Source organism: Acanthochromis polyacanthus, chromosome 2 (assembly GCF_021347895.1).
Source record: "Acanthochromis polyacanthus isolate Apoly-LR-REF ecotype Palm Island chromosome 2, KAUST_Apoly_ChrSc, whole genome shotgun sequence".
NCBI classification, from domain to species: Eukaryota; Metazoa; Chordata; class Actinopteri; family Pomacentridae; genus Acanthochromis; species Acanthochromis polyacanthus.
In genome coordinates this window covers 7161690-7176417 of record NC_067114.1, presented here as the reverse complement: position 1 = coordinate 7176417, position 14728 = coordinate 7161690, and the positions used below count along the sequence as shown (strand labels likewise).

General features: G+C 39.2%; 2 protein-coding genes across 2 annotated transcripts; one reads left to right on the top strand and one right to left on the bottom strand.

Moving 5' to 3' along the window:
* Window positions 1-473: 473 nt before the first annotated feature.
* grk1a (G protein-coupled receptor kinase 1 a) lies at window positions 474-8798 on the bottom strand. The gene is made up of 7 exons (XM_022191535.2): window positions 7569-8798; window positions 6464-6591; window positions 6077-6234; window positions 4253-4336; window positions 3270-3394; window positions 2608-2809; window positions 474-1414 (listed from the first exon to the last, which is right to left on the bottom strand). The coding sequence occupies exons 1-7, from the start codon at window positions 8268-8270 to the stop codon at window positions 1122-1124; spliced, it is 1692 nt and encodes a 563-aa protein (XP_022047227.2). The 5' UTR covers window positions 8271-8798; the 3' UTR covers window positions 474-1121.
* A 1134-nt stretch (window positions 8799-9932) lies between these two features.
* LOC110949448 (ATPase H+/K+ transporting subunit beta) lies at window positions 9933-13699 on the top strand. Its single transcript, XM_022191538.2, has 7 exons — window positions 9933-10179; window positions 11749-11877; window positions 11966-12079; window positions 12172-12377; window positions 12467-12529; window positions 12624-12716; window positions 13190-13699. The coding sequence occupies exons 1-7, from the start codon at window positions 10068-10070 to the stop codon at window positions 13346-13348; spliced, it is 876 nt and encodes a 291-aa protein (XP_022047230.2). The 5' UTR covers window positions 9933-10067; the 3' UTR covers window positions 13349-13699.
* Window positions 13700-14728: the final 1029 nt, after the last annotated feature.

Below are 14728 nucleotides of genomic sequence, written 5' to 3'. Positions count from 1 at the left end.
GGATCGCTGACTGGTCATGATGCTGCAGAGTTGATGAGGAATATGTGACTACACCGCCCTCCACTGGCTAACACTTTAAAACAAGCCCTATAGGCTAGGATCTCTTTCGACACCTGAAATCACTTTGGATGTTTTGGAAGTTTATTTGTCTATTGCATATTTCCACAATATGCAGGGGAAAAAAGCAGATTTACTGAAATTCCACAATAAAATTATGAACTCTGGCCAGTAGTATGTGGATTTAATGAGGTATTTTAGGGATTCTGGTGAGTAAAAGTATAATTTCTTTAGTATGCATGTTGACTGAAACTTCACATAATAAATCAGTGGACTAATATTTATCAATGTAGATCATTTTTCACGAAAAGAGCACAACACCTCTTTGTTGTGACTGTTTTTCTATGTCTTATGTGATTATATGAAGTTTATTTGTATTTTAAGTTGGATGAAACAAGCAACCCAGTGACATAAACTTGGAATAAAATATTTATTTAAACTCATAAGCACCAGAGTAGCAGTGAAACATTCTTATTTAAACTTCTGAAGCTGGGAAATTCATATAACACATTGGAGCAGCGAAAAAGTGGAAACGCAGAAAAAAGTCATGTTTAGCACTTCTATTCATGTGTGTGTCGTTTCCAGCGTTTACTTATTAACATGTATGACAGACGTGCAGAAAGACAGCAGCTGTGCACTTACACGGCAGGCAGATAAAACCTGAATGGTTAGGAGACGGAAATGCAGTTCATTCTCACACACAGATGGCTCATTCATTCCTATAAAACCCTGATAAAAGTCACAATGTTAGAAACAAACAAGTGCAAGACAAAAGTATGTGCTAAATTAGAAATAGCATAAACTGAACTTTGAAATTTACATAACTGAGCTGTGAAGCTCTGGCTAGCATTGCAGCAACAGTAAATAAAAAAATGGACAAAGTGCAGATAATACTCTAAATAACTCATTCTTGTTTAGAGCTGCACTGCCGGTAAAAAAAAAAAAAAAAAAATCCACCACGAACCTGTGCTGAAACTCTTGTACGAAAAGTACTCAAGAAAAAACTGTTCATGCAAAATCCTGCATTAGCAGCAGGTGTGTCTCACTGTGGTTAGCTCAGCTTCCTACGACAGCGTGCAGGTGGAGGATTTGGGCGGCCGCTCCAGGATGGATTCACGTCGCAGGTCGTTGGGCAAAGTGCCGGCCGGACCCCAGACCGTGAGCTCTCCATAGATCCCCATCTCAATCATCTCCTCCTGCCACGGGATGGAGATGTTCCCTGAAGCAAACTCGTCAAAAAAATCCTTGTCCTTGTCTTCGATCTGGACGCCTTTGACCGTGGAGAAGGCCCCGACGTCATCGATGTCCTTGGCGTACACCGTCTTAGAGTCTGGCACGAACGGTGGTGGAAGGATCCCTGAGGAAACACAAAAGAGAAGATTTTTTTTCCCCCTTTTGCACAAAATGTGTCATGACAATATAGACCAGGGGTGTAAAACCCATTTTACTTCAGGGGCCACATTCAGCCCAATTTGACCTCAAGTGGACCCAACCAGTATAATCAGAGCATAACAACCTATAAATAACCACAACTCCACATTTTTTTACTTTGTTTTAGTGGGAAAAAAAGTACACATTTAAGGAATAATCTTTTTACAAAACATTATGAAGAACCAAAAATTTTTTAAGGAAAATTGAAGTCAATTTCAACAGCATGAAGCCTCAGTTCATCATTTACAACTTACAGATCACAGAGTGTCTATAAAAGGTACAAAAGATTTAGTCACATATATCTATATTTGAAGACTTTGTTGACTTGTGAAGCACTCACAGTGCCTTGTTTCTACATGTGAATTTCATCAACTCAAAGAGAACCACAAGCCAAATAAATCACCAGCAATAAGTTGATATAAATGATTAAACATGTGTACTGTAGGAAAATCTAAATTCCATTCGTAGGTAAGACAAAATGCTGGAACGCTTAAAAACTGAGTTAACAGAAAGTAAATAACAGACATTAGATGCAAAAAACAAAATGATTTCAGCAAACTACTGGGAAACTTAATGGTAGTGATGTCCGATATTGCCTTTTTTTTTTTTTTTTTTTGCCAAAAACCAACATGCTGATATTGTCCAACTCTCAATTTTCGACTCCGATATCAACAGATACCGATATATGTGGGCTGTTTAACTAATTTTAGGTAACATCACATATCTCCTGTTGTGAATTAACACATCATGCCTCATTTTATTGTGATGAACCACTGGATGCATTCTGAAATGCAACACGGCTTTCCAAATGTAAACATTGTCTGTGCAAATTAAGAAAACTACTTCAATTTTAGTATTGGAAAAAAATGCATGTATATTTTTTTAATTGTCTCAAACAACACAACAGTTCACACTCTCCCTCTGTGGGTCTGTTACAATGTGACAACTATACTGTACAACTGTGAAAACTGCCGGTGAAATCCAGGCATTATTTTAGTGGTTTTCATGTTAGGTAAAATAAAAAAAACGATAACAGTATTGATGTTACATTTTATGCCAATATCAGTGGGTCAATATGATCGGACATCCCGACTTCATGTTTTTCTGTCGGACACTAACCTGCATTCAGTTTCCTCCAGTTGATCTCGCTGAAGAAGGGATGCGCCCTCAGCTCATCACATGATCCGTCCTTGAAGCCGAGCCTCTTATCGACCTCTTTGTGCAGCAGACCCTCGCAGATGGACCGAGCGTTCTCACTGAAGTCCTCTGGATAAGTTACTGGATCGTTCAAAATCCGCTTCTTCACCACCTTGTTCTCCACCTTGAACAGGAGAAAACAGAAGGATGAGCAAAACCGGCTTGTTGCCTCAGTCCAAATTCATTTTAGTCCTTTTATTCTTTAATGCATCTGAATTCTGCATATTAAAGAGAATATTCAGCTCAAGAATGAACCTGCATGGCTTTTATTTATTATCTTTTCGCAGGTCATGAAGGTGAATTCAGGTGAATAGTCAAGCCATCTGACTGTACACACTATAAATCTAATTTATGAAATAAACTACATTGATGTACACAGATGTCAGAGCTCCATGTTTCACAGCAGTATCAACATCAGGCCACAAGCTGGCGAGCCTGAACTGCTAAAATCTATATCGCCACACAGATTTAAACATCACAGGACGGTGAGGAAACAGAAAAAGGAGCTGCAAGAAGAAAGAACACATTAAAAGACTGTCGCTCAGGGAATAAAAACAAAGAAAAGAGGCACACAGCACATCTACCTTCTCTCCTCGGGTCCTGAAGGGCCCCTTGGCAGCCAGAAACTCATACAGAGTGACTCCCAGAGTGAAATAATCCACAGAGTAGTCGTACTCTTCTCCTTTCAGCAGCTCGGGAGCCATGAAACCTGCAGGCGACAGTAAACAAACAGATCTAAAATATAATTTCACTCCATTAACAGCAGAGCTAGAGTTGCTCACAATGTACTACTGCACCTAGAGTTCTATTTATTTGATCATTTCTGCTTCATACTTGACTTTAGGAGGGAACAAAGTGTCTACATAGCACAGAATAAAGAACCTAATATACAGTATTATAGAAGCAACATTTCATCAAGGTGTCCTTTTTTTTTTTTTTTTTTTTTTACATACCACCAACCAAATTCTGTGCAATATTTCTGTTTTTTTTTTAAACTGTTTTCATTTTCTTGGTAGTGCAATTTACCTTACTTGAGAAGAATCTTAAACTACTGACACTTAAAGTAAAAGGAAAACTCAGAAATAAGTTGCTTTGCTTGGCTTTTCTAAAGTTAATTTGATATTGGATTACCTGATGTACTTCAAACTGCAGAGCTCAACCATTTTTATAAAAGTGAAATCCTTCATGTAATTTTTACAAAATCGGAAAATATACATATATACTGTGTTTATCTGTCTGTAAGTACAAATTGTATACATTTATACATTGCATACTTTATTTAATCATTGTGACATATCATAAGGAGTCAGGACAGTTCCATTTTCAGTCATTTAGAATAGAATAGAATCACTTTATTCATCCCCGATGGAAAATTCAGTCGGTAACACTGGTAGTAGAGGTAAATGCAATATACACGTGACCAAGTAAATGTTACCTAATAATCACAGACTGAGATAGACAAACACTGTAAATCTGTGGGCTCTGTGAGTGTTGTTCTCACCGTTCCTGTTCTAAGATCACCTGTAACCAGGCGAGCGTCATTAGTGGATTATTTTCTTGACTGTACCTGGAGTCCCTGCGTAGCCCTTGGTTTTGAGCTGATCGTCAGCCAGCTCCACGGCCAGGCCAAGGTCAGAGATACGGACGTTACCTGAGAGAGCAAACAGACGGTTAATGTCAAGAGCTGTGCACGTCACAGATACCAAAGTTGACTCAAAAATGTCCTTGTGTGAGAAAACAGTGTTTTAAATGTGTGAAGTGTCAAGGTGAGGGGCTGTAATGTGAATATGAAGTTGCCAGAAAGTGTCTGAGGGTTGAAAATGTTGATTTACTTTCCTCACAGTCATTCTTCTAATATTAAGTTTAAACCAGCAGATGATTAGCTTATTGTTGGCTAGCATGTTTCCTGGAAGTCAGAATAAAACTGCAAAATGGCACTTTCATACTTTGACTGTTGTGTGTATTACACAAACAGAATGAAAATGTCATCATTAGTGATGTATTCAGGTGATGGGTGGTAGGTTTTGTTTCCTTTGGACTGGGCCAGGTTAGCTGGTTATCTCTGCTGTCAGTCTTTATGCTAACATTAGGCTTAGCTAACTACCCTCAAAAGCTATAAATCTTATGTAGCTTTCAGCAAGAAAGCAAATATTGAAATTTCTCAAACTATACACAGACCATTCTACATACACAGTGTCTTACAGGCATTCAGGCAGTGTCAAATTAATTAGGGCCAATGTTTAGAAGTCCCTCTGCTCCTTTCACTCCTGTTTCTATTAGAAAACTGTATGTGTTAGCCCCTTAATCTGACTCCCAGCTCGACCAATCATATTTATTGCTCCTCCTTCATCCCGCCTCCCATCTCCACTGATTGGACTACTGTTCCAATCAGGCTCTTGTGCTGTTTTCAGTGTGCAGGATTTAAATTTAAGTTATTTTGTTGGTAAGGTGTAAATGCCATAAAAAACTCATCTTTTCTTTGTTTTTTTTAATTGATGAAATACGAACATTCATGATTTTAGTCTCTGTGTGACAAATATCTTTATAAACATAATGAAATAAGTAATGTTTGCAAAATTTCTTTTCTTTCTTTTGGATCTGGAATAAAAAATATTACAGGAATTGATTCATTGTTTTTCTAGTAACTTATTGTGATCACTTAAATAAAACTGTGCTATAAGTTCTATAAACGCAAGTGTGTTGCACTCAAATGTTTTCTTGAATTTGAAGAATTTTAGAAATTTACTGAATTTTCTGCATCAATTTCTGATGAAATGTCTTTATTTATGTAAAGAAAAACACAAAATTTGCACATCAAGTGACAATTCAAAATAGAATAGAATATCTAATTGTGTTTTCCACAATAGAAGCAGTTGTTGCATGAGCTCATGGTTCACATTTTGAAAGTTACAAAAAAAATACTGAAGAAAAACAGTCATTTTGCCCATTAGTGATAATATAGTACTTTTCAAAATAAAAGCCTTCTGCTTCTCTCATGTTATTACTGCAATGAACCAGTGCAGCTGTTCTAAATACTGTGGGGGACATACAGGTTCTTGAATCAATCTTTTGTAGTCTTTCAGTGTAATAAAAAAAAGATGTCAATATAAATCAAAATTATGCTGCAAAATATGCTGTACTTTTGAAATTTTTGAGTAACTGCTGTGTTTTAATAAAATGTCTCAGAGTAAAAGTATGCTTCACGTATCTGCATTACTTTTTTTAAAATGTGAAGTCTTAAGTGTAACCTCCCTAAACCTTACTTTAAATTTACTGCTGACCTCCCAGTATGATTGACATGAGCCTTAACCCTTAAAAATTAATTTCATTGCTGCACTTCAACAACAAACACCAAAGAGTGCATCTTTATATTTGCACATAAGTGTCTGACCTTGATTATCCAGCAGCACATTCTCTGGTTTGAGGTCTCTGTAGACGATCCTCTTCTGGTGGAGGTGCTCCATTCCCTGGATGATCTGAGCAGCGTAGTAACAGGCCCGAGGTTCATCGAAGCCCGGGTTGTTCTCATCCACATTATAGATGTGATATCTATTTTTATTAGAGAGACAATGTAGGGTCAGCACTTGACATGAAATTATAAACAATATGTTAAAGTCAAAGGTATGATGAAATCACATCAAACCCAAGTCAAATGTGAGATTTCAATTTCAAAGCATTAATAATGCTTATGGTATGCTTAAAAGTAATGTAGGATCAAATGGGACACATGACACTGAACAGGAAAATGCAAAAATATACTGTTGGTAGGAGCTCTAACCTCAGATCTCCTCCGTTCATGATGGTCATGACCAGACACAGCTCCGTTTTTGACTGGAAGGCATAAGCCAAGGACACAATAAACCTGCTGTGAACTCGAGCCAGGATCCTTTTCTCCACTATCGCCCCCTGCAGCCAGGACAGAACAGCAGATATGAGTACATACTGGATGTTTTCATCACTTTCTCCCGTCACCCCTGTCTATGAATCTGTAGCTAGACTGATTCACTGAATGTAGACTTCAAGTATCAGCTTATCATTTCCGCAGCACATTCCATTTGGTACGGAAAACAACAACACTGTCTGACATGCTGAAAATGACAACTTTTGGACTTCAGAATTGGGATTGTGCAGTACGGTAGGTAGGCCTGCTTGGTTCTATAGGTGCATTAGTTATTTTAATGACAGTGCTGCAAATATTCAACCAAAGCAAGTCTTCCCTGTAGCTCTTTTGCAGGGGCACCATTGCTACAACCTGGGCTTAGTAACACCTAATATGATTGGTTTAAAGAAATGCAGACAAGCCAGAGAATTTTCTCCCATATTGCAGAATGGTAATCTGTAGCTACTAAACTTAGTCTTTGCAAAGCTGTTTTCTACGTCACTCATGTTGTGTTGATGTGTTGTAAGTGAAGGACATTTTTTCTTTGACTGTGTTTCATGTAAGTTGCCCTGATCAAAATAGACTAAAGATCTAAGCAAGTTGTAGGTAGTTCAACAAGACTACACTTACTTTATACTCATTTTTCATGAAAGCCAATGAGTGGTACTGCAGCACTGTAAGGCTTTGTGTAATAAGATGAAGAGAGGTGTACTATATTGTTTCTGTTTTGGAGACTGAGCAGAAGACTGATCCAGGCCTGCTCTGTTTATAAAACATGTCAGGATTGTCACTTCACAAAGGGATCAAAATGTACTAATGCAGATGAGACGAATCATGTTTGCCAAATGTGCCTAATGACCATCTAGCCTCCCGTTAGAGAGGAGGACAACGGAAATGCTGCACATAACAGACCTGCAGAACTAGAATAGAACCACTGCAAGAACTGTGCAGTGTAATGTTCAGAAATCAGGTGTAATTAGATCCTCACTGTCAGCCTCCTCACCTCATAACCTTTCCTCTTCTTCAGTCTCTTCTTGTTGAGCTTCTTGCAGGCATACAGTTTCCCCGTGGCTTTCATCTGACAGGCAGACACTTCCCCAAAACCCCCTTTGCCCAAAACACGAAAATCCAAGAACCAGTCCTCTCCCATGGGCTGCATCTCCAGCCACTTCCACTGCAGGAACCTCTTCAGATACATGCTCTCAAGGAAGAAAGTGTAAGGCACTTCCTTGAGAAAGTCCATCACACTATCCATGGTCTCATTGAACAGATCGTCCCCGGCCTCTTGGTGTTTCTCTTTGACATTTGTGATGCCATTTTCTGGCAGAAAGGGGCAGTAATACTTGGCGTCAGGCTCCATGTACCTAGACAAGATCTTGCTCGCTTTCTTGACTCTGTCTTCATCCTCAGCTTTGTTGTATTCTTCAATATCCTTCCACAGACGGCAGGGACCTTTATACTCATTGTAGGAGTCCAGGAACTCCTGGAAAAGACGTTTGCCGATGGGCTGCTCCACACAGACCGTCTGGAAGCCCAGATCTAAAGTCTCCCGCAGACCTTCACACACTGTGATGTGAGGCAGCTTCAAGCGAGCGTGGTACTTCTTGTCTCGGTTGGTTGCCGGGTTGGCGGTGCCGTCGAAGCTCCCACGGGCCGAGATGTAAGCAGAGTTGGCCACCACTGTCGTCAGGCCACCGATGTCCATGGTGACACAGTGGAGATGAGACGAGGACGGGAGGAGAAAGGTGTGAGATGCAGCAAAAAGCTACAGAGAGAAGGTGTTACTTTCCCTCTAAAGAAAGCAGAGAGGAGCAGTTTCCAGAGGTGTGATGTGGATTCCTTCCTCCTGCAGGGATTCAGAAGCAGAGTGTACGAGGTTCGCTAAACCTTCTCCTCCTCTCGTACACATGCAGACACACATGCAGATCTACCTGACTCATCACCTTCCTGCAAAGGGATTTATCCACTCCGTAACCCTGTAATACTTTATCCCATGCTCCTCCATGTGCACGCTGAAGAAGACAAGGAGGGAACCAGAGATTCAGGGAACATGATGAAGAGGAGAAGCAAAAAGTGGTGTAAAACAGTGGAGTGGAGAGAGAGAGGAGGGAAAGATATGGCATGAATGTAGTGGGCTGGTAACGACAGGAATGCTGTAAAGCTGAGAGAGAGACACAGCAGAGAGTTTAATGCAGAATGCTAGTGTTGGACTCTGTTGGTCAAACTTTGCCAGTTAAAACTTTATTTTTCTCGCAACCAGAAAAAATACTCATTTTGTCTCAATAGCTGCAATGATTCTGACAACAGAAGTCGTTGGACGGTTTTACATCTTTGAAATACAAGAAGTGCTTAATTTAGTTTTTTCTAATAAACATTTTAAGCACAAAAAAACAAAGCAAATCAGTGCATATTTCCTTTTAGGAACTTCCAGCAGATGAAATACAAGCAGAGTTGAATCAGCTGTGCCTTCTTCACCAGCAGTGAGAGCCAATCAGCTTCTTATGTGGCTTTTCTGTAACGAGAGGCAGCATCAGATTTGTGTGGCCAAAATTCACAAAGCCAACATTAAATCCTCTGCATCATTTTCTTTGTTAGAAGTTAACAAAACGAGTAGATCTACGTATTTAAATATGCCACAACAAATCCATTTCCATTGGCCTATTTTTTTTTCAGGTTCACCCCATTTTTGTCTATTTTTGTCTTTGCTTACAATACTTATTTTTACTTCTATGTCTATCCATCCTTTCAGAAATTATTAGTCTATGTGCGTAAAATTAATGAGCAATTTTTATAGTCAATGGTTAATTTAAATGTACAACCAAGCTAGCACCTCAGCTTAGAGCTAAATATGTAAATGTTTAGACATAAATGTACTGGACAGATTAAAAAACCCCCACCATACTATCACTTCCTCAGAACAATTTATCCTTGTTAATCATGAATGAGGTAATGAAGCAGTCGATGGTCGAATAGTTGAAGATTGAGAGCTTCATGTGATGGGGAATGTTCATACTTTTTGCACCCATCATGAATTAAATTATTACTTTTGATCTAAAATGTGTTAAAGTACCTACTCTTTTCAGTAGGAAAAGTCCAATTATCAAGGCCAAGTTGGGTAGTTTCACTGCGTGTGTGCCAGTCATTTAAACAAAATCATGTCCACGTTGTCAGTAACCAGCCTGCCACGTGCTCAAGGTGACCCAGAGGTTTCTCCAAGGATTGAAGGAGGTTGTTTCCTGTTTCTACGTTAACCCACCTTATCACAGCCTAATAAATACCGAATAAGAGATAACACATACATCACACTGTGGAGGGACATGTACGAGTGAGTTTTGGCTTTAAGTGTGACAGAGAATGAAATTGGGCATAAGAAATTAACATAAAGGCCTCTTTGGGGAGGGACAGGAGAGAAGAGAAACACATAAGACTGTAGGTGTCTTGACTGAGAAGAAGAAGCTAAAGGTAGAGTTGGGTGAAGGTAGGAAAGTGTTGGAGCTTCATCATGGCCACCCTGAAGGAGAAGAGGACTTGTGGGCAGCGATGTGAAGACTTTGGCCGTTTCATCTGGAACTCGGAGAATGGGACTTTTATGGGGAGAACACCGGAGAAATGGGGTAGGAATGAAGATGCAACTTCTTTAACCTCTCTTGTGTAACTTTAAATTACCTTGGCAACATGATCATAATAATGAGGCTCTAGTTTGTGGCTTCGTTGTTTGAAAGTATCATTCACCCAGTTCTGCTGAAGGTCTACTTGTGATGTACAGTCCTACATTGCACTTTAGTTGTTATAAGCTTTCTTTTTGTCTATATTACATCATTTTGAAATGCTGCTTACCAAATGTACCCCACCAGCAACGGCTCAGAATTGCTTTTTGTGTACTAAAAACACAAGATTGGCACTTAAATTGATTCAAGAAATCACACAGTATCAACAAAAATCTATTTTTGTTTTTCAAAATGTGACAAAATTAGCAAATGTTTTTAAAATGTGTTAGTATTAGTTCATCCAAACTGACATTGACCTTTAACTGACCTAGTTGCTTGTCAAATGATGCATAATTTAATTGAGAATGGCCTGCTGCTGTTGAAAAAACAACTGCAGAGTTTCCAGTCAGCTCAGTGAATGTTAAAGCATTAAAAATAATATCAAAACATAACATTTTAAACTCTTAAGCTGGTTGGAGTAAAGCTTTGCCTGTCAGGTGAAATTCAGGGTAAGAAAATGCCCCTTCAGATTCCCGTCAATACTTTTCTGTGCTGATATCAAAGTTTTTGACACTTCTTTGCAATAACGCCCAGGTTTCTGATGCTTTGTGTGTTAATATTCACGTTTTTTGATAGTTTTGTGTGCTAATATCCAGGTTTGTTGACACAAAATTGATATGAAAAAGCGTCAAATAAAAATATGAATGTCAAAAACTGAAAAATTGCAAAATTTTTCTCGAAGGAAAGACAAGTTTATCACTTTTTTCCCCAACGACATAATACAACAAGCTTTGCACAAGACATAAAACACGAGGCAATAAAAAAGATGCATATAAATGAAATAAGTACAAAAATTAAAGATAAAAAATAGCCTGTAATAGTATAAGACATTCAGTGACTTAATTAAAGGCAGTGGGTGATTTAGTAACCTGGGAAAAAAGTTTTGTGGAGTTTGTCCCAGACATATATATAATGTATAACAGTGAATTATGTTTTATAAGATCATTGAATCCTTTGTGCATAAAATATAAACCTGCAAAGGAATTCAGAACTATAACCAGATCAAACCAAGCTGTGAAAAATGTTAGAGTTAAATCTTGAAACAGAGCTGCAGAGGCTGTCGGTATCTAAACACACTTTGCATCACATACATGCTGCTGAGTTTGTTTAAAGACACACGTGAGCTCAGCGACATCATGACTTTTTCTGCCCTTTTCGAATCACGGTGGCGAGGTGTATGTTTGCAGCATGTGTACGCAGAGATAAGGCAGCTGCTGTGGTACACTTTGTTCTCTGTTTGATCTCACAATCAGATTTAATTCAGCTCGTTTCAGCAGAGGACACCTTGACCTCTGCGTTTTCACATTAAGCAGAACTGCCTTGTATACTGTAAACATTATGTACAAAAATCGTGACACCCTGAAGCCTGAAGGTGTGTTTGAAACAATAAAAAGCATCCACTTCCTTCCTCCACAGTGTACATCAGTCTGTATTATGTGGCCTTCTACGTGGTGATGACGGGCCTCTTTTCTTTGGCCGTCTGGGTCCTCATGTACACTTTAAATCCGTACACTCCCGACTACCAAGACCGGCTAAAGTCTCCGGGTAAAACAACAACGACAACAACAAAGAGATAAACAATAAGAAATGAAACCTCAGTGCCTGTTAATCAGCTCTCTGTTTCCTCGTTTAGGGGTGATGGTTTGGCCGGACACGTATGGAGAGGAAGACGTTACAATTTCCTACAACACATCAGACAAGGCCAGCTGGATGGGGATGTCCAAAATCCTTCATGAGTTCCTGGAGCGTTAGTGTTTAAATATATTATTTAATGGAGAATTATTTGATTCTCATATTTCATAAACAACAGTGACATCTTTGCTTCCGCCTGTCCCTCAGCCTACAACGACACCAAGCAGCTTCATTGTAACCCCTACGACTGCACCATGGGGAAATACTTCATCCAGAAAAGCTTCTCTGCCCCGAACCACACCAAGTGGGCCTGTGCTTTTAACCAAAGCATGCTGGGAGCCTGCTCAGGAATCGAGGACCCGACCTTTGGCTACAACTGCACCATGCCGTGTGTCATTATTAAGATGAACAGGGTACATTTTACTTTTAAGCTTAAAAATGTCATTTTTAAAATCACATTAAACAACCATAACTTAAGGCAAATGTTGTGTTTTGTTGGCAGATCATTGACTTTTTGCCAACAAACAGCTCCAGCGCTCCCCCATATGTCAACTGCACTATACTGGTAAGCAACAGCTGCATGTATTAGAGACAGTGTCTGAAGTGTGACGTCTTCATTACAGGGCTACTTCAGCAATTCTGTTTATGTTTGTTTGCAGAGTGGACAGGAGAATGTGGACAAAATTGAGTATTTTCCCACCAATGGAACCATGGATCCTTCCTACTTCCCTTACTATGGAAAACTGGCACAGGTAAGCAACTTGGTTTGCATTTGAAAATGCATTAAAATCTTTTTATGACATTAAAATAAGAGCTTATGAAAGTCAGGCAGAATAACTACCTGAAATGTTGAAGGTGTTAAGCCTTCAACATTTCAGTTGACAAAATGCATCTAACTCTAAAGCTTGATAAAAAGATATCTGAAGCTGTATGTGTCACATAAAATTCTGCATTAAAACCACAGCTACACCTCAGGTTTTGTACAAGTTAATCATCTGAATCTGTGAGCTGCAGAGGGGCTACAACTGGATAGAACTAGGCTAAAGGTTTCCCTCTGCTTCCAGTCTTTATGCTAAGCTAAGCTAATCACGTGCTGGCTGTAGCTATGTTTCAGCCACCTAAACATATTAGTCCCAGCAGGAACTTAGATTAATGCACCTCCCAAAGCTATCCTTATAATGTTTCTCATGAGAATCGGCATTGTTTCGCTTTCTGTTTTCTTCAGCCTACTTATGTCAACCCGCTGGTGGCTGTTCGGTTCAGCCTGGTCGGAAAGAAGCAGGCCAAGGTCCAGTGCAGAGTCGTCTCAGAGAAGATCAGCTATGAAAACATCCACGACCCCTACGAGGGGAAAGTCATCTTCTACCTCAAAGCGGTGAAATGAAAAACGAAACTGAAGATATTCAGATAATCACCAGGCATTGTCTGCAGATCATTATTATTATATTATTATTTAACAAACTTTCAACCACTTGTACTCCACTCAACCTCCCTTCCAAACCTCTGTCTAATGTGCTGTTGTAAAAATGATTTGCTAAATGATTCATGAAGTACTCTGTCATCTGATATGTAGATTTTGTCACAAAATAAACAGTAAAATCTGTAAATTTGAAGGATGTAAGAGCTAAATTATGACTGAAACACTCCAACAGATTCTTCAGCGCCAACTGTGTCCATGACAAATGTATCTAAACAACATAATGAAGTTTCTGAATAAAAATTAATTTAGATTTTGGTTTAGTGTCACAAATGTATCTGACAAACACAATGAGAAAAATCAGTGCTACCACTTATGAAAAACGCATCAAAAGCAGTAAATATTCAGCTGGTATCTGTAAGTGGCAGCTGTCTCTTCCTGCTAATTGGATGATGATGGCGATGAGGTTCGTCAGAAATGTGCTGACTGCAGAGGTTGTGGTTGTTATCAGCTTACACAGTGCAGGTGTGTTCACATGCTTACACACACACACACACACACACACACACACACACACACACACACACACACACACACACACACACACACACACACACTCTCTGACACGTGCAGGTCTGTCTCATCCACAGCTGATTATTATACAGTTAATACATGGTGTTGTCTTGAATCATGGAAGACATGTATCAAATAGATTTACTCGTGTTCGTTCATTTCGTTCTTCATTTGGTTTCAGTGCAGAAGGTACGAAGAGGAAAGCAGATGCATTTGTTTTTGCAAAAAATTACATAAGACTAAAGGAGAGATGCTTGATACACAAAGTTACCTAATTTTGCTTTTGTTTTCTCAATTTTTTGCTTTTCTTCCTCCTCATAAAATAATTTCTACACTATATCCATGAGAGTCATAAGTTCAGATTTCTTTATTTAAACCCCTAGATTGTTGACAAGTATCTCTTAAAATATCACATATTTAACTCAGAAATGTTTGTCTAATCAAAGTTTTTTTTAAGTCTTGATAACAAAACCCTTTTAAGACAACTAATTTACATGTATTACTTACGATTTCTGCAGCCTTACGAACTCCCCCTCAGAGTAAGGCTTTGATGCTAATGCTGTTTTGCTAGCAATTAGGTAGCTGGCTTTCACTGCAGCATCGCTGACCCAGGCGTGAACTAACCGTGACGTCACCCGTTGGTTTCAACGCCGAGATAATGAAGCCCGGATTTTGCTACTTCCTGGTGGCCATTTTGGATTTTTTGGAGCCAGTGACGTAAAAAGCGTCATCAAACAGACTGGACCGGAGAGCAACTGGGGGCAGGATTGGCTG